The sequence below is a fragment of the Microtus oregoni genome, unplaced genomic scaffold (genome assembly GCF_018167655.1).
Source record: "Microtus oregoni isolate MIOR12 unplaced genomic scaffold, Mior012 000035F_ref0000213, whole genome shotgun sequence".
NCBI classification, from domain to species: Eukaryota; Metazoa; Chordata; class Mammalia; order Rodentia; family Cricetidae; genus Microtus; species Microtus oregoni.
Window position 1 is genome coordinate 19,242,727 of NW_024543094.1, and position 20,621 is coordinate 19,263,347.

The 20,621-nt window shown below is 44.6% G+C and overlaps 1 protein-coding gene across 3 annotated transcripts in view; it reads left to right on the forward strand.

The window, feature by feature from the left end:
• Camk1d (calcium/calmodulin dependent protein kinase ID) overlaps positions 1-20,621 on the forward strand; it is a 417,381-nt gene that overhangs the window by 148,236 nt on the left and 248,524 nt on the right. For all 3 annotated transcript variants that reach the window (XM_041630683.1, XM_041630682.1, XM_041630684.1), the window contains exon 2: positions 8,695-8,826. In XM_041630683.1, the coding sequence (XP_041486617.1) occupies positions 8,695-8,826 (132 nt within the window). The remainder of the gene's footprint in view (positions 1-8,694; positions 8,827-20,621) is intronic.

The window sequence follows — 20,621 nt, forward strand, 5'->3', positions numbered from 1 at the left end:
CCAAAGGAGAGGATTGAAGGGGAGGGAAGAGGCAGGGAGGAGAGCAGAGAAAAATGTATAGCTCAACAAAATCAATAAAAAGTAAGGAATAAGTTATATATATATATATATATATCATTCATATATAACATATATGATTACACCGCATAGCATTCATTCATATATAACATTCATATTTACTGATGCATAGCCTACTCTGTGATTGCCAAGTAGAGGGCTTTGTAAGACACACCGTAGAAAACAGATGCCCTATCTAAATTGGACACTAGTTTTTGTGCAGTGTGCATAGTTGCTCTGTGAGGATAGGAAATCAGGACCCTTTTGATGTGCTTGCTTTGCAGAATCTGACTTTTATACTGCGGTGTCTTGGGCCTTTTGTCAGTGTGCTGACTCAGTATACTGAAAGACACTTTCAGGAGGCGCTGGCATCTCTCAGAGTACTTGGTTTTTGCCAGGGGAGTGGCTGAGACATGGAAGCCATCTTAGTCCAGTGCTATTGTGATTCATTCACTTTCTCTGCTCAGGAAGAGGGCTGTTGGGGTTAGCGTGTGGGTTTTTTTTTTTCTATTTTAAGAATTGACTGTTCTGAAACAGTAGCTCTAAACGGTGCCTGTCTAGTTCCTAGATTTTCTCAAGACAAATATCACTGATTCCATTGTCTTTTCCTGATCAAGTTCCTTTCCTAATTTTTTTTAAATACATATTGTCTCTGCCTAACAACAGGGAAGACGGTATGCTTGGTGGAACAGAAGATTTTGATAGATGGTGAGAGGCCTGGAGTGATGTTGGAGGGCCCAGTTCAGGGTGCGATGGGGTAACAGGCTAAAAGCGATGCTGTAAATAAAGTTAATAACACAATCGATCTGGTTCATATGTAAAATAACTAAAAAGCACAAAAAGGCAATGAGCCAAGAATAGCTGACTCTCAGCGGATAGGGCTGATCATTCCCGCATCTGATTATTTCTTGGTCTAATTTGGGAAGAATATAATTTTACCAAATGGTTGGTTTAGCATACTTCGTGAATCAAAATGACAATTCCTGATCCTTCCTGAAAGTTGTTTCGTCTAAGGAATCTGTGTGTATGTGTGTGTGTGTTCATCTTTGTGTGTGTGTTCATCTGTGTGTGAGTGTTCATCTGTGTGTGAGTGTTCCTCTCCCTCTCTCCCTCTCTCCCTTTTTCCCTCTCTCTCTCTCTCTGTCTGTCTTTCTATCTCTCTCCCTCTCTCCATTTGTATGTGAGAGAACTTATATATTGATGTAAGTGAAGGGCAGATGATGACGTCTGTTATCATCCGTTGGAAGCTGTGTACCTTGGTTACTGTTAAACAAAGTCTCTCAGTAGCCTGGAGATCACCATGTTGTCTGGGCAGAGGGCTCCAGGCAACCGCTTGTCTCTGCCTTCTCAGTGCTGGGATTGCAGGTGCAAACCACTACACCTGGCAGTTACACGGGGGCAGGGAATCCAAACTCTGGTCCTCACGCTTGTGTAGCAAGTGTGTTACTGACGAGTCTATCTTCTCAGCCCCTGAAGATAGTGTGTTTACCATTTCAGCTTGACTAACATCACAGAACACCCAACTACTGAAAACTATAGTAGACTGGAAGCTGAAGTCTTGTCTCTTTCAAGATTAAGTTGTTCTTATATGAGAAGAGAATTTGTATTTAAGTTATGTACATTCTGAGCACCCAGCTATGCATTATTCTTTTAGACTATTTGACATTTTTCCTAATTTCAGGTTAAAGATTACTAGCAAATGGGAAAGCAGAAGTCAGAAGGTACAAGGTTCTAGTTTCCGAGACTGGCGATAAGTTCCCTAAGATGGCCATCTTGCTGGCCCCTCTCACTTTCTTTTTAAGAAACAGCCTGGATATGCTCCCCAGGTTGCCCTCAAGATCTTAGGTTCAAGCTGTCCTCTTGCTCAGTTTCCTGAACATCTGGAGCTCCAGGTGTGCACTACCGTGCTTACCTACTGCTCTGATGATCACTATTGGGAGTGAGCAGGTGGCTCAGTAAGGACACTAGGATTTCCTTGCCTCTGTTCTCAACTCTCACCTCGATTGAAGATACAGATCTGGAGTTAGGATTTTCTGAATGTCTCTATGTATTTTCACATCTGGGTGGTGCATGCCAGTCATGGTTCACAAAACTTTTAATGCTGGGTATTAGCCTAGGCATTCTCAGGGCACGGGTCATATGCTGCCTTTTCAGAGGAGGTGGGGAGATGAGGCATTGCCCAGAGCCCAGCCCACTCGCCCTCCCATTAGTTACCATCACACTCAGGGTGGCCTGGGTATGGTTCCTCAGTGGACTGGGTGCAGCAGTCTATAGCAGGAGTCCGTTCTTGAGTCTTATTAAGGCAAAACAAAAGGGCCATTCTTTATGAAGTTTAAAGCTTAAGCAATTGCTTAAAATTCTTTAGTCCCATGACATTTGCCTAGTCTGGAAACTCTGTCCTCCAGAGATGGTTTCCTCCTTGGTACCCACCTCTGGATCCCAGCAGTCTGCCTCCAGGTGATGGTTTGATGTGAGGCACAGCAGGGGAGGAGTCAGGCCTGCAGTTTCTGCAGCTCTCTCCAGCTGCAGAGGTTGATAGCGGCTAAGAACAACTTGTCTGACCACTCTGGTTATTTCTCACAGACGAATTTCACTGAGAGCTTGAGTAATTTTTTTTGAATAACGATTTCCTTTATAATTTAATAAATATTTTTTGTCATAATTTGCAAGCGTGTAATTTTCCAGAACCCTGGAATCTTTATTTCTCCTACAATTGTATGTTTCTATCACCTTGAGGTCTGCACGGCACCCTGCTTTCTCTTTCTCTTTCTTTCCTATGAGTTTTTACTTATTGACATCAACTCACAGATCTAATATTTTCACCATCAGAACCAAGAGTGCTATGTTAACCTTCTTGGGCAGGTGTGAACAAACGTGTCCCACGTAGTGTCCCTTGAGTGGAGATGAAGAAAGCAGCCATGTTGCCAAGGAGGAGGCCTGCCTTGTCCTTCGGGCACACTAACATCACAGGTGGCTGTTGGCCAGGTAGAAACGGGACCGTGTAGGCCAGCGTTGTTCCCACCACTTGGTTCTGCTCACATTTACGACCTACAGAGTACAAGTGGAAAGCCTGCTCCACCACCCTCTACTTTCCTTCCTTGGCATTTAGCTTCTTGGGTTGTCTGAAGGCCTACTAGGCTCTTAGACCTTTTCCCTTGCTATGGTCCTTGCTACCTCCAGCTCAGCCTCCTGAAACTGTGTTGAGTAATTCCACAGAAAGTGTCTGAAAGGCCCATTCACCCCTTTTATTAATGATGATCTTAGCTGCCTTGAACTGGGGTGTCTTCAAGTGATTTCTGCTTATTGTGAGAACAATAACAATGTATGTTCATCTTACAGTGTCTAAGTCTAGAAAGCATCACCTTTGGAAAACTTAAGGAAGATAAATTTATGCGTGTTGCTTGGGTAAATGAGAAAAGTGGTTTTGCATGCTCGAACTTAGGAGTAAAGTGTTCCCCTGGCAACACTTTCTGCTTCTTCTACTGTTGTCACCTTCAGTACTGGGGTGGCAGGCTCCCGGGTAACAGTAAGCACCACCCCTGCACGGTGTACTGAAGAAGACCTCAGAGGGGGTTAAAGAGAGGGCTCGGTTAGCGAAGTGTTTACGGACCTGAGTACACGCGAGAAAATGCCAAGTGATGTGTGGTGGCGTGTGCTTGTAATTCTAGTGCTCAGGGCAAAGCAGGTGGGCCCTAGGCTTCCTGGCCAACCAATACAGCCACCATGGCCTTTCCAGGCTGGTGAGAGAGCCTGTCACCAAAAACAAGGTAGATGGCACCTGAGGAATGATAATGGAAGTTGTCCTTTGGCATATACACACCTGAATGTGTACCTGCAAACACATGTACACATCTATACACAGAAACTAACACACGCTCACAGACACACGCATATTCATACTCACATATACACACGCACATACTCAGACACACAGATACTCACACACACTCACACACATTCACACACATTCACACACACACGTATTCATTCTCACATATACACATGAACATACTCAGACACACAGATGCACACACTCACACACTCACACACACATGAATGTGTACCTGGAAGCACATGTACACACCTATACACAGAAACTAACACACACACACGTATTCATTCTCACATATACACATGCACATACTCAGACACACAGATACTCACACACACTCACACACATTCACACACACATATTCATTCTCACATATACACATGAACATACTCAGACACACAGATGCACACACTCACACACTCACACACACACATGAATGTGTGCCTGGAAACACATGTACACACCTATACACAGAAACTAACACACACACACACATATTCATTCTCACATATACACATGCACATACTCAGACACACTCACACTCACACACACACCCCACACACGGTAAAAGAAAGAGCTCAGAGGGATCAATGAATGTGTCTGGTTCTCCACTCTATCCTGCCTCTGCAGTAGGCTCAGTGCTTGATGCCCTGGTTCTGAAAGACATTGGCAGTGACTTCTTGTGCACTGTAACTTTCAGAGTTGCCCAAGGACTAGATTAGTTGACACATGCCAGAGAATTCTATCGATGCCAAGCAGCCCATGCCCCTTGACCCCCTGTAATTTCCCTGTGAGTCCTCTCGTCTTTTGGGAGGTAACAAAATGTGAAGAGTCTTTCACATTTTCCCACTGTCTCTATGGGAAGCCTTGCCATTGAGTAGACACGTAAAAGCATTCTCTTGTTGTTTTTTATTGTGCTAAGATAGGCATACCATAAACTTTATCATTTTAACCTCTTTGGGTGTGGGGTTCTATGGCCTGAACTATTACACGTTGTTGTGTAACCACCACCATCTGCTTCTTTTCATTTTCCAGACTCCGTCCCAGTTAAACGGTCACTTCCTGTTCTCCTTTTCTCCAGCCCAGTTTACTTGCTATCTATGACCCTGAATGTTCCAGGGACCTCACGGAGTGGAAACACATAGTGTTACCTTTCCGTGACTGGTGTCTTTCATCTAGCACATGTCTTCAAGGTTCATCTCTACTGGACCATGTGCCAGAGCCCCTTAAGGGATGATTAATGTTCCATTTTATGTATGGGCATGTGTGTCTGGCCACTCACTGGCCACCCAGTATAGCTCACATACTGATTGGCCAGTGAGCCCAGGGAACCACTCTGCCTCCCCAGAATTAGGGTTATTTGTATGTTCCTCTTTGTTTGTCTATTTATCCATTACTTGATTTCTTCTTTAAATCTCATGGCTGCTATGATTATGGAAAAAAAGCCATCTCTTTTCAAATCTTCCTTTCTCTCCCTTTTTGTCTCTCGCTCTCTCATTGTGTGTGTGTGTGTGTGTGTGTGTGTGTGTACAAATACTGTACCTATTGTATGTGTGAACATGTGTAGTGCATATGTCTCCGTGAGCATATGTGGAGGCTAGAAGCTGATGTCAGTTGTGCTTTGGGTCTGCTGTCTACCTTATTGTTGGAGACAGGGTCTCTCACTGAACTCAGAGCTCACAGATTGACTAGGCTGCCTGGCCAACAGCTCCAGGGATCCATCCACCTGTCTCCCTGCTCTGCACTAGGGTTACAGCTGTATGTGACTATGTCCAGCTTTTAAATGGGTGCTGGAGATCTGACCTCTTTCCTTTTGAGTCTGTACCGGGGGGTATAAAATGTAGGCTGCCTTTTATTCGGAGAGGGTGGGACTATACCCCTGGCTTTATGATTTGACTTTTGCAACTATTTCTGTTGTTCTCATGTGTCCTGAACCTGTCCCATGTCCATCTCTAAGCACCTCATGCGTGGCTCATGTTGTCAAGCCTGAGCTGCTTAGTTTGTGAAACATTTTGTGTATGTGGGCCCCATGGTTCTGCCCTCACAGGGACCTTAGATAGATTGTTCTACCCACAGGAACAAAGGCAGAGAACGCTCCGCTGCCGGAGTGCCACTCCTCTCTCAGTCCTCTCCCTAACCTCCCAACTTGAGCTATAATCTCACTTTCTCACCATTTCCCAGGAAGAAAATGACTCACAGGGGTAAGCAGTGTTTTCCCTTGAGGGAGCCTCATATCTGCAGGTGAGGGTCCCCTTTTAAGCAGACTGTCTCCTCTGCATTGGCTATGGTCTCTTCTTGTCTGTAGAGATTCCCTGGGGACAATAAAAGAGCCGGGGTATGTGCAGAGCAGGGTAGTGGCCAGTGAGAGAGGAGAGGCCTGAGGGTAGCTATTGACCCACGCCTAGCAGGTGCTTGCAGCACTGAAGGGATTCTCTGTTCCGAAGAAAGGACTTGGCAGATTGGAAAGATGCCCGGGGTGGGGGAAACCAATAAAACCCACTGGGTTAGCAGTATTGAGAACGGGTTTTATAAAGTCTAAAGAATGATCTATGATAGCCCTGCTTTTGATTTTTAATGATTTTCTTATCTATACAGCAGGCAAAAGTAAAGGAATAAACAGTAAGCAGCAGATGGGTGGAAGCGGAGGATTGATAGCGCTCAAAACACAAACAGACTCTGTGTGAGTTCGAGACCAGCCTGGTCTACAAGAGCTAGTTCCAGGACAGGCTCCAAAACCACAGAGAAACCCTGTCTCGAAAAACCAAAAAAAAAAAAAAAAAAAAAAAAAACCCACAAACAGACAAAACCCTACCAGAGGTGACTAGAGCGGCCCACTGCACAGAGTAAAGAAAAGACAACATTAAATCATGGGCTTATAAACACCCAGTGGAAACCGACCAGGGGAAGAACTGTTAGAATTAGCTGAAATTCCTATGGGGTCTCCCTTTGGGTGAGTTTTTTTAAGTAAAAGAACAAACAGTGCAGAAAGGTGATGTTATCTACTTGGGCGCTTACAGTTCTGCATCAGGAGTGATTGGGGAAGCCCTGCTGTAACAGTCATGACTAAGTTCCCAGACTGAGAGTTCCAGGCAGAGCTGAGCTTTCTTTCTGTAGATGAGTTTCTGTTTTCTCACCATGGGGAAAACAGTAGCAACCTCCTTGGGAGGAGTTCACCTTCTAGCTGTTCTCAAAGGCACAATGCTTTTACTCTAGGACTATCTTGTTGTTACCTTTCCTCCATGTCACAGTTGGGGGTGCCCCAGAAAAGGGGGTCTGGAGGACACTTGAAAACAAACATGTTAGAGTCTGGGACCAGAAAGTTCTCCTTACTCCCAGAGTTCGCTTTGAACATGTTCAAACAGCATATGACAATTTCATGGTATACGTGCATGACAGGGAACTGAGTGGAAGACAAAAATAAATGAGGAGACTCTGGTGTGGAATTACCCCTGGTGTGGGAGGCCTGGTCTTTCCCTGGTGAGACTTCTTATTTTCAAGCAGTGCTTCCGTGATGGAGGAGGGATCTGGTGTCTGAGTACTTAGGTCTTCTTCACCCTCATTGGGTAAATCTATCCCAGGACCAGAAGTGATGAGAAGCACATGCCATGGGCTCTGAGCGTCTGCTGAACTGGTTTTCTTGGGTCACTTTCCTTCATAGTGAGCAGATATCACAGGGACTGTCTCCCTCCACAGATTACTCTGTGAAACTGTTGTGAGGCTGTATGTATTTATATTTAATGATGATTATTTTAAGTGACTGAAGAATCTGCAGGATATAGCCTTCTGAGGAAATAATTCTACTTATGAATTCTTTATAGATTTGGGCAGAAGGTTCTTGCTGGAATTTCCCATTTGACTGTTTCATTGAATGATCATCTCCTGCCCTGAATAATTAGATTCAGGTCATGAAAATGGACATTCTTTTCTTGCTTGCGAGTTCATGTTCTAGTAGGAACATTATCCCAAAGACTCATAGTCCAGTGTACCAAGCAGATGTGAATCCTGTCCCCTTTTTTCCTGTGTATGCTTAAGAATATCTTTGCTGATGGCTAAAGGATGTGGGGTCTGTTTCTAAGCTTGGACTGGGCAGCCTGGCGAGAGATGGGCTCTTTGGCTTCACACATCCTGGTTACAGTGTGTTTCTCTCTTGTCAAAGACTTGGGTTTGTATTTTCAGATGGGCATAATCACTGTATGGTCCTTGTTTGTTTGGTTTGAAAAGGAAATAAACTGCCGAATGAAAGATTGTCTATCCCTACCAATGAGTTAACCCAAGTGCCAGTCCCTCCTGCAGTGCCAGCTCACACTGTAGTTACATCCTCACCTATCCATGAGAATTAATTCAGTGTTTGTGAGACAATCTGGAAAAGTCTGTAGGTGAGAAGGTCTCTATGGACTTGGAGAATTTTAGGCTCTGTGACTTTCTGGTCCACATGGTCATGCTATGACTACCACTCTTTCTCTGTGGGGGAACGTCTTCAGGGAATGTTCTTGTTGCCCACCAAGGGACCCTAACCTAACCATGCTGTATAGCAGGGTGACAAGAGACACTTCAAAGTGGCCAACCCACGGCAGCTTTCATTGCCCCTTTGTTCCTGTGTTGACATCCACCGTCTCTTTGCACTGAGATACAGTTATCCACATGACTTTCTTCTCCTATGGGCATTTGGGAAGGAGTCCTGCTGGACACCATATAACAGTCATGTTTGTGGTCATTCTCCTCGTGACTGTGCTGAGATCAGAGGGGCCATTCTGCAACCAAAACCTCTCACTATAATTCTTCTTTTTCTCCCTTTCTGTTCACAGTGGGGCCTTTTCTGAAGTGGTTTTAGCTGAAGAAAAAGCAACTGGGAAACTCTTCGCAGTGAAGTGCATTCCAAAGAAGGCGCTGAAGGGCAAAGAGAGCAGCATCGAGAACGAGATCGCTGTTCTTAGAAAGTAAGTACTGGAGAGAAGGCTCTCCTCCATCTTGTCTGAGCATCCTCTGGAGCAGGGGTAAGGCCTGGCACTAGGCTGGCTTCACAGGCGTGGGAGAATCCACCAGCTTCCAGCCGGCAGAAAGAGAGGGACCCTGCAGTTGACGGGGACTCATGCAGTGCTCTGAAAATGCTTTTCTATAGCTCCAGTGTCTTACAATGTAGTAGTCAAGGATGGAGTTCTTTCCAAAGGGCACAGTTGCAGGCTGACTTGATTTTGAACCGAAACCCCACCCTTCATCACAGCTGAGTGACCCTGGTTGGTTCCAGCAGCCCAGCCTCCCTTATAAAGTAGACCTCAGATCATTTCCATAGCATGGAATGCTGAGAATTACAATTATTGCCATTGGCATTGCTTTGTTTTTTTATATGGATGTGAAGCTGGCAAGCCCTTGTCCAGCCCCACACATGTATGGTTTCTATGCGACGTAGCTCGGAATATCAATCCCTCCTGTGTTATTTCTACACTTTGTGGTTCCCCATCCCCTTTCTCTGCCACTCACACAGCATGGGCATCCCAGAGTTTCCAAAGAGCTTCACTTCTTCATTGAATCTTTCCCTTTTCCACGTATAATAAAAGCAAATGAAAACCTCATCCCCTTCAGTACAGAGCTATACACAAGCACTCTGATGTCATCTGACCCTTCCCCCACGGATGGTCTTCTGAGGTTGGTCCTCACCACGCTCCCTGTACTGCTAGGATTAAATCTTTTCAACATGTCTCATGAAGTTTGAAGGAACAGACCTTATATGGTACCTGCTTCTGCACCTTTGGCATCTATCTGGAAATTTTTGAGTTGGTATTAATAAAAGATGTTCAGAATAGCCTTGAAATTTTTGGGGTTTGGAATCAGTACATAGCAAGAAATCCAGTACAGATAAACAAGTGGAATGGGAACAAACCTTATCTAGGGACCGAAAGAAACCACCACCCACCGTCTGTCCGTCCTGCATAATCTTTCACTTCATTCCTTCGGGGGCCTACAGTGACCCACAGGACAGTGCTCTGCCACTGTCTGTCTAGCCCAGCACCGCTGAGGTGGTCAGGACAGTCTGTCCTGTCCTGACCTTTGGGAAGCTCAGAGAAGAACACAGACTTGATAGCAGTGTTCCAGAACAAATGGGTCTCCACAGTTTTTAGTGTGAGGATTTCTATGTTGGTTTCTAAGTTCTCTAGGCTGTCTGTTGGAATTAGAGAGTTTTAACTGTCCTGAGGAGGATTGCAGGAAATGGTTCTGTAGAAGAGAGTCAGGGAACACAAAATATTTGCATCAGATAGGAAAACACTATGTTGATGAAACATGTATTGAAATGTCCAATTTATCCATCTGAAATCAGTGTTTGAAGAAGTTCGTTACTGGGGATATGAAATTATAGTTGTGTTACAGAGAGCTGGCATTTCAGATGGAATTCTCTTTCTAAAGGTTCCACTTTGGGCCCAGGGATTGTCTGGGCTTAGAAATAAAAGAACCTGGGAAGTCTATATGTAGTGTTCGAGTTATTTTTCATCCATAAGGGCAATGGATACAGGTACAGGCTTTATAATCTTGTCTTGGTTCATGCCAGGAATATATTGGTTTAATCAGGATCCCCACCCAATGCCTCACTAGTAATCAGACAGGGTATTTAAAACCAGGGAGGATCATGGATTTGGAATGACTTGTTTTGATAGCTTCTCACTATCAGTTGTTGGGATGCCTAGAGGTATGGACTCTTCTCTAGGGAGTAAAGAACAAAGGAATGATTTCTCAGGAGATAAAGGTGGCTTATCTCCTATGCTAGATTATTCTGTTGATCTTTTGCAAATGATTTACAAGTAGGCTAAGAGGAACACCACATTGTAAACAGCTGGAAAAAAAGCACAGGAAATGTAAAAAAAAAAATAGTTTGGCACTGAGTTTAGAAGGCTACCATGGTCACATTCATTTGTTGAAGAAGTATTTATCAGGTTCCCAGCGTGCACCATATCTTAGGGTTTCCATTTCCATGATGAAACACTGGAACAAAAGCAAGCTGAAGAGGAAAGGGTTCATTCGGCGAACCTGGAGGCAGGAGCTATGTAGAGACCATGGAGAGATGCTGCTTATTGGCTTGCTTCCCATGGCTTGCTCAGCCTGCTTTTTTTTTTTATAGAACCCAGGATCACCAGCCCAGGGGTGGCACTACCCACAATGGGTTGAGCCCACTTCCATCAATTACTAATTAAGAAACTGCTCTATTAGTTGGGCAGTGGAGGTGCACGCCTTTAATCCCAGCATTTGGGAGGAAGATGCAGGCGGATCTCTGTGAGTTCTGAGCCAGACTGGTCTACAAGAACTAGTTCCAGGACAGGCTCCAAAGCAATAGAGAAACCCTGTTTTGAAAAACCAAAAGAAAAAGAAAAGAAAAGAAAAAGAAAATGTCCCTAGCCAGATATTGTGGATACATTTTTGCTATTGAGATTTCTTTCTTTTGGATAACCCTAGCTTGTGTCAAGTTGATGTAAAACTAGCCAGCACACACCAGGAAGCAGCACTACTGAACGTGGAGTTCTTGACACCTGTTGGAGGAGGCTGCTTGTTTCTTTCCTGGACATCTGGAACCGAAATAGTCACACAGAAATTGTATTAATCAAATCACTGCTTGGCCTGTTAGCTTTAGCTTCTTATTGGCTAACTCATACATTTTAATTTAACCCATTTCTAGTAATCTGTGTATCACCACGTGGCTGTGGCTTACCAGGTAAAGTTCTGTCTGGCATCTGTCTCTAGTAGGGGCTACATGGCTTCTCTCTCACTCTTCCCTTCTTTCTCCCAGCATTCAGTTTAGTTTTCCCCACCTACCTCTATTCCATGCACAGGCCCAAGACAGTTTCTTTATTTACCAATGGTATTCACAGCATACAGAGAGGAATCCCACATCAGAGACCTGCGATCTAGATTTTGTTACTCACCAGCAAGATAAAGTTATAGCTGATTTGGAGACAACATACCCAGGGGCACAGGGATGGGCTTGAGGAAAAGTTGCATGGAAGAGGGCAGCTACATAAGTGCATTTTTTCCAGGACATGAAAGCATTTCCAGCAAGATAGGCATTCCAATCAGAAGGAGCAACTCAAACAGAAGCTAGGAGACAAGGGCTGGATATGTAGTCCAGTGGTAGGTTCCTGCACAAGGCCCTGGGTTTAATTCCCAAGCTAGCTCCAGGACAGGCTCCAAAGCTACAGAGAAACCCTGTCTCGAAAAACAAAACAAAAAAAAATGAAGAAGAGTTGAGAGGTGTGTGTGTGTGTGTGTGTGTGTGTGTGTGTGTGTGTGTGTATGTGTGTGAGGGAGAGAGAGAGAGAGAGAGAGAGAGAGAGAAAGAGAGAGAGAGAGAGAGAGAGAGAGAGAGAAGGAGGGGTGTAGAAGAAGTTAGGAGATAGGGAACCAGGCTGTTATTCTGGGGAACTGGCTCCTTTGATGGGGGCAGAGGGTTTGAGGTGAGGCGAAAGGAGCCCTAAGTTTGGAGAAAGGTGGGATGGTGGGACATGCTCTAAACTTGGCTTTGGATCTTGGGCTCCAGGCAGTAGATATGAGGAAGGACCGGGTTATCATGAGAGAAGTAAATGGTGAGGATTTATCGTGAAGTGTCCTGCGGCAGAACGTGGAAGGGCTGATTGGAGGGAGCAGGAGCACGGAGTGAGAACACCTCAGAGGGCATGAGGCAGGCCATGTAGAGAAATGAAGGAGCATGTTAAAATGGGCTATGGGCTGGATGGGAGAGATGGATATGAGGGCACTAATACAGAGCTGACTCTAAGATGTAGAGATTGGTAAGAGGCAGGTGCTGTGGGACAATGGTTTGTACCCTGTCAATTGTATTTTAATAAAATGCTGATTGGCCAGTAGCCAGGCAGGAAGTATAGGCAGCCAGGCAGGAAGTAGAGGCAGGTAAGGAGAACAGGAGAATTCTGGGAAGGGGAAAGCGTATTCTGCAGTCGTGACCCAGCCACAGAAGAGCGAGATGTGACTGCCTCACCAAATAAGGCACCAAGCCATGTGGCTAACATAGACAAGAATAATGGGCTAATGTAAGTTATAAGAGTTAATAAGAAGCCAGAGCTAATGGGCCAATCAGTTTATAACTAATGTAGACCTCTGCATTTTTGGGGGGCTAAAGGGCTGTGGGACCTGGTAGGACAGAAAGTCTCAGACATTGTTCAATTCCTAGCATTCACATGGTGGCTCACAATCCTCGGTAACTACAGTTCCAAGAGGATCCTCCACCCTCTTCTGGTCTCTGCAGGTACTAGGTAGGCAAGTGGTATGCATACATGCATGCAGGTAGAATTATACCCATAAAATAAAGCAATGAAACATTTACATATTGGATAATCAATTATTGTGCTCTTCCTTGGGGAAGACTAGTTCTCTCAGCTCTCAGCATTCCTAAGTTGCCAGTGGGTCTCTGTGTAGGGCTGCAGCCTCTTGGGCTTTCCCTACCCTCATTAGGAGGTCTGTTGTTGTCCTCGTTCAGCTCATGTTTAGGCAATCATGTTGGTACAACTTTATGGGTGTAGCTTGTGATTGTTCTAGGAGATACACTCTCACAGCAAACTCCCTGTTCCTCTGGTTCCTATAACTTTTGCACCCCCTCTTCTGCAGTGTTTCCCGAGCCTTTAGGTGCCAAAGTTGTTTTGTGACCCATTGGGGCTGGGCTCCACAACTCTGCATTTTGATTGTTTATGGTTTTCTATGATGGCCTCTGTCTGTTGCAGAGAGAGGTTTTCTTGATGAGGAGTGGGGACTATGTTTATCTGTGGGTATGAGGACAAATATTTAGACTGGACTTAGGGATGCGGCTGGTTTAGAAAGTGGTAGTGGTAGGCTCTCCTCCCAGATCCATGAGTTCTCTAGCTGGGTAGTTGGCTAGGTTTCTGGTATCACGCATCATTTCCTTCTTGTTTGAGTGGGTTTTAAGTCTGTTTACAGAGCTGTTGGTCTCCACCAAGGTCTGCATACCACCACTATCCCTTTAAGTTATGGTGCCATGTTGATGGTTGTGATTCACAGGTTTCATACAAGGTAGAGCCCGTGGTTGCTTTCCTGAAAACACACAGGCAAGTAACATTTTAAAGATTGAACAGGTTGTATATATATATTTAGGAGTGTGTGTGTGTGTGTGTGTGTGTGTGTGCAAAACAATCATTAATAGAAAGGAGACTATGAATTTTTAAAAGAGCAAAGAGGGGTAAAAGGGAAGGTTTGAAGGGAGAAGAAGGAAGGGGAAAATGATGTAATTACTTTATGATCTCAAAAATAAAGGACACTTTTAAAAGAATTTAAAAGTAAATTTGTTTCAGAAAAAAAAAGATAAATCCTGGCACCATTTAACTAATTGTGAGGTAGGGTTCAAGATAGGCTGCCCATATCCCTTGGCCATTGGTATGTTTCCATGCTGTGTTCCATCCAAATAGGCCCATTTAAGAGGCTGCTTGTCCTCCTACGTGCTGAGTTTATTGTAGGGTGAGAGATTTATTTATTTCATTGGATAAAAGTAATGTAGCTAATATATCCTAGTGGATGTCTTTGTACTTGCTCTGAAAATAGTTCCAAAATGAATTTTCAACTTGATAAGTAGATATTAAACCAAGTTTAGAGGAGGAAAAAAATAACCCAGAAGGCTGATAAACATCGTGGTAGGCTGTTGCTATGCAGCAGACGGAGAAAGCTGCCTGCCTGACTTTAGGATTTAGTGGGCTGCATCTCTATGATTCATCGTAAGCTGTTACAGACAGAGTGGTTAGCTGTGGCCCCACGAACGGAACATTTATGCGGCATGGGATATAATATTGTCAGCACCACTCACCTTAGTTGGATTATCCTTTAAGATTTCTGTGGTATTATTTGCTTAGGGGGCAGCCAGGGCTCTAGTCTGATTCGATAGCATCACCTCCAGTGTTTTGCAGGAGTGGGAAGGCAAATGCATTAGCAGTCTGCAGGAAGCCCGGAGATGAAGAGAGAAGGAGATGCATACAGAAAAGCCAGGGGCAGGAAAAGCAAAAGGGATGTGTCTAGAGCAGCCCCTAGGCCAAGACTTGGGGAAACTGAGGCGCAGGTTACCAAAACATGAGCTTATGTTAGTGAAACATTAAAATAGTCCTTTTTCCATCAAGAAGTCAGTCCCTAGGGAAGAAGTCAGTCACTGCTGCAATGAAGCTGTAGACGCGTTACAGACAGTTGACGTTTTGGATGGAACTCTGGATGCGTCCTGATGAATGAAACATAGCACTGGGATTGAGAACACTGTTCTGATTAGTTTGCCTGCTGTAGAGATTTTCTTTAGGAAGGGGCCTGGGTAGGATGTGGGTCATCATTACCTTGTTAGTATGGGGAAGCATGCAGCCAGTGAGGGGCCTTGCCATTTGTGCTGATACACTGGCTCTCACCTCTGGCTGCCTATTGAAGTTAACTTAGGTTTTAAGAACACATTGATGGGGGCTGGAGAGATGATTCAGCATTAAGAGGCCTTATTACTTTCACAGAGGATCCAGGTTCGGTTTCCAGCTTTCAGGCTGTCAACTCACAAATGCTCATAAGTCCTGCTCTGACCTTCCTGGACACTTGTACTTACTCACACCTACCTACGCACACTTGTGTATACAATCACATGATTAAAAACAGAAGGGAGACAGAATATGTCATGTCTCTTACTACGAGGCAGGGATAATGACAAGAGACTGGGGTGTGTCTGGTGCCTCTTCCTGCCTGTGATTTTTATTCCCTAAATACTGCACTCTGTACGGCTCATGTGGACTAGTTATAGAGTTCCCTTTCTTCCTGTAGCCTTAAATAAGTAAGTGTTGACATGCCTGTCTGACATTGGGCCCCCCCATCTTTAGTTTAAGAACCTAAACTCCTACATAAGCAATCCTTCATTTTGTGGTCTCTGGTTTTCAACCCCCATACCCCTGTTTCTGAAAAGAGCAGGTGGTTGTTTCTGTTCCCGTCCAGCTTCAGTATGCTATGTCTGTCCTTTATCTTGTTCCCCTGGACCGTCCTTGTCTAGGTGAGCCCTTCTCATTATGTCACGGTTCCAGTGTCTCTCTGACTCTGACTTCAGCTCTCTGCTTTCTGAGACTAGAATTTTCCATATCCAGCCCTGAGCTTAGGCGTGATGCTGACCGTGGAGGCAAGGAGTAGAGATGCCCCCAGTGAGTTTTGGAGGTTAGAGATATGCAGGAATGGCTGCTGACATGATAGTTTAGGGTGAGCAGGCTTTCCCACTGTCTTCCAGTTCTCTCTGGCTCTGCAGACCACATTAGTCAGGGAGCTCGAAAGAAACAGCCCATGGACTGACTACGTGTAAAAACACAGAGAGATTTAATAGGAGGGACTGGCTCATGCAATTATGGAGAAGTTCACTTATTGTCTGCATTCTAGAGACTCATGGTAATTCAGTCCATACCCAAAGCTCTAGGAGTCAGATGAGCCATGGTTTATTTAACTTAGTTAAATCTGACTCGGAATGCCAGTGTCCCAGACAGGCCTGCCTATTAGTTCTGTTGTAGCTGTCAAGGAATAGAGCAGTGACTATGTCTTTGTTGAGTATGTTCTTCTAGAAACACACACACACACACATGCACGCACACACACATGTACGCATGTGTGCATATACACACACACGGAGCTATCAAGGGGTGGTTTGGTGTCCCACCAATTTGATAACTATGATCTTTGAGACACACACACACACACACACACACACACACACACACACACCTACCTAAACACGGCCTTACCAGCTGTCCAGGCATCTCTTAGCCTAGTCAAGTTGATACATAAGATATAATAATACCCCGAGCATGTGGATGGCAAGTCCTCCAACCAATGCACGGTACTCTAGAAGAGGCAGGTTGGAGTTGGAGCCGATTCTCCCACAGCAACAGAGTGAACTGAAGTCACTTGAGCAGAACGTGGCTGCTCCTGCCACCTTTTCTGCTATATATATGACTCTGTAGGTGTTAAGAGTAGTGGAAGAGCAGCGTTCTCCTGCATGCTCTGCGGAGCTGTGCTAGCTGCTTGCATGCTCATTCCTGTGTTAGCTCCCCGCCTCCTGATGTATGTGCTTACTTGGGGCGTTAGCTCTTATGTGGTCCAGGCTATGGGTAAATCCCTCCTGTAACTTTTCTTGGCAAATATTTTCTCCCTTTTTCTGTAAACTTACTTAGCTAACGATTTATACAAATGCCATTGAAATGATTCTGAGTGTGTGTGTGTGTGTGTGTGTGTGTGTGTGTGTGTGTGTATCTCGTAGCATACCATGCCTTTAGAAAATCAGAATAGCTTTCGCTGGAGAATCAATTCCATGAAAGGTCAAGTACAAAGAGTTCTTAGAGAGACAAGGATGGTAAACAGAGGAATCAAAATAAATACACACCAGCGGTTCACTCTCGCTTTTCTATTCGTCTCTAGGTTGTATCTGCTCCATCCTGGTTTTGGCATTATCTGTATGGGCGGATGAATTATTTTAGTAAACTCTAAATTCAGGATCACCGTAGGGTGGTTGAAAATAGTGGTTTACCATTTCATTATATCATTAATTTTTTTAAAATTTGATTTAATTTAATTTAATATATATGTGTGCTTTTTGCCTGCATGTATGTCTGTGTACCAAGTGTGTACTTGGTACCTGTGAGGGTCACAAGAGGGAATCGGATCCCTTGGCCCTGGAGATACAGATGGTTGTGAGCCCCCAAGTGGGTGCTGGGGATTGAACAGTATACTTAACTGCTGATGCGTCTCTTCGGGCCCTTGTTCACAATTTCAGTGCTATATAAGCAAACTCTTTCTCCCAGGGTTGAAAATTAAGGTCAGAGGTCAAAGCCAGGTTTGGGGAGCTGAATACTGAAAGAATTTTTGCTAAAATAACAATTGTATGTAATTTGATAAATCTTATTTCGTTTCCATTTTCAGACACTTGCAGTTTCCTTTCATAGGCATTTGGAAAATGGTTTTGAGTGTACGATACAGACAGGTGAGAGGTGTCACTTGGAAATCTAAGCACATAAAGGAGATTAGACAAATGCATTGCAGTAACAGCTGCAGGGTGCTGTGCTGAGCTATTGTTCTTGCTGAATGAACTAATGAGCTAGCTTTCCACATACATACACATAGGTACGCATACATTTGCAAAAAATGCTTTATGCATGTGCATATGCATGCATTTTAAGTGTATCAAATTCTCCTATACCTTTATATTGAATACTAAGGCATTCTTTATGCCTCATAAACACATCCTTAATTCTATTAAAAACTCTGCTGTCTGGGGTACCTGAAGAAGATAAGGTATATGAAAAACTTTTCAACATTTTCAGATGTTAGTTATCATGCAAATATAGGCTCTCACCTGGTGCTCTTGGGAGAGCTTACATTTCTGTGAGTGGAAACTGCTTTTTCTGTCCCTCTTGTAGAAACTGAGGGGCCAAGCGCGCAATCCTGTGACCAGGGCAGCTGGGAAGAGGGTGGAGCTCTTCCTTATAGAGCTGCTGTCTGTCTCGTAGAGTCCCAAGTCTTCTCCTCTGATGTGTCACCTGTGTGACTTGGACAGTCTTGCAGGAACTTACAGAAAATCATCATTATGATTCCCAATGAATATTAAGACACAAATCCCATAAGATCAATGAAGACTGATCAATTTCAAGTCAGACTACAAACGTTTGTTCTGATCTAGTGCACTGAAATTCTGAACAGTGTAGACACATCATTTGTGATTCTCAATACTAATGTTCTCTCTTCTTCAAGATTCAGAGCTAGCTGAGATTTCTATAAACACTTCACTATAAGCCAATGTTGGTGGCCACATTTTACCGAGGAACTAGACTTCGTAAATAGTAGTAGGAATCATAAAGTCTACCCCAAGTTTTCTGTCCCTTCTGTCTCTGGTTGGCTTCTGCCACCATGCTGTCTCTTAAGGAAGACAGGGGCTCAAATCTGAGGTCTTGCATGTGATGGACAGGTGTTTACCCCAATGCCTTAGCATCAGCTCCTGCCGGAGGGATGAAAGACTCACAGGTGCCAGGCCTTGAGAGCGCTGTCTGCCCGGCATTTTGGATGGACTCTGTATTTCCTTTCTTTGTTATGTAGGTGAACATCTGGCTGGGCTGTGGGACTAGGAGAAGGAGCCTTCTTGGAAGGTGCATCACTCAAGTCTTGTCTCCAAAGGTTCCCTTTGGAGCACAGGCATGCCCTGATGCCACAAAAACACAGTGCTGCAGGCGTAAGGTGGCTGTCCCTCTCAAGTAGGGAGGCGTGCAGTGTAATAGAGCTGTAGACTTGTCAGGAATGTGTTGGCCTTACTATTTTTCTTGCTGAAAGACTCTCAGGAAAGCATTCCCTGTGTTAACGTCAGATCTTAAAGTGGGTTGCTGAGCCTTAGAACTAGAAAATGGGCTTGAAGTGTGGTTCTCTTGACTGCAGGACAGATAAGCAGGTCCAGAAAGATGGAACAGCTTACCCCAGGGCACAGAACAAACTTGAGCAGATATGGAGCCCAAGTGATTTCTAGACTTTTAATTTAGAATGGTAAGCATGGAACCACACCACTTCTCTTGTAGAGCATCTTTCAGGAGAATGCAAAAAGAAATTAATAAGAGAGAGAGAGAGAGAGAGAGAGAGAGAGAGAGAGAGAGAGAGAGAGAGAATACAGCCAGGTGTTATAGCTCATTCCTTTGATCCCAGCACTTCGGATGCAGATGCAAGCTGATCTTTGTGAGTTGGAAACCAGCCTGGTCTATAGAGTGAGTTCCAGGCCATCCAAGGCTACAAAGTGAGACATTGTCTCAAAAAACAAAATGACTTTCTCTCATCTTTAAAAGTCCCCTGGCATGTTGACAAGGCCTCAAAAATTTATCCCAGTAGCTCGGCTGGGTTCCAACATGGAACATTGTATCTGGTTTCTGAAGGTCCCCTGCCAATTTCAATTAGATGTGCTATTCTCTGTGACCTCTCCCCTTGGAGGTGGCGCAGTGCCACTGGGGCAGCTAAAGTTACTCTGGTGTCTGCTGCCTGAGGGCCTCTGGTAATCACGAGGAAGGAGAAGCAAGGTCAGTCCGGAGCCCAACTTAATAATCCAACCTGGGAAAGGCTTCCTTTCTGTTTCAGGCACACATGGTGGCCACCACCTTCTTTTCCATTGCCTCGTCAGTAGATTGAAATGCATGAGGAATAAGTCAGGTTGTGGAATAATCTGGAAGATGCAGGCAATGCTACTCTTGTGTAAGGTTCTAATCCCCAGGCAGCTTCCATCAGGCTGTGTGTCTAGATTTCTGCCCTGTGCTAAGATTTTGCTCCACCCTCAGGCCCCCTTCCCAGCTGACACTGTATCACGTGTTGTTCTGAGGGAGGTCCTACCAGATCTGAACTGGCAACACCTCCATTAGCAAGTTTTCACAGCCAGGGAATCTGGTGTGGGTCTGTGGAAATACAACTCTAATTCAACCTGAGGAGATATATATGTGTGTGTGTATGTATGTATATGTATATATGTGTGTGTATATATATGATGTATATATGTATGCATATATATAATCAAGTTGGCTGCCCAAGCATGAGGACCTAAATTAGATCTTCACCATCTACATAAAAAAACCAGACTTGGTGGCGTGTGTCTGTAACCTTGGCAGCTACACCTGTAACCCTGGTGGTGTGCGCCTGTAACCCTGGTGACATGCGACTGTAACCCTGGTAGCATGTACCTGTAACCCTAACACTAGGAATTGGGGGTGAAGAGAGGTGG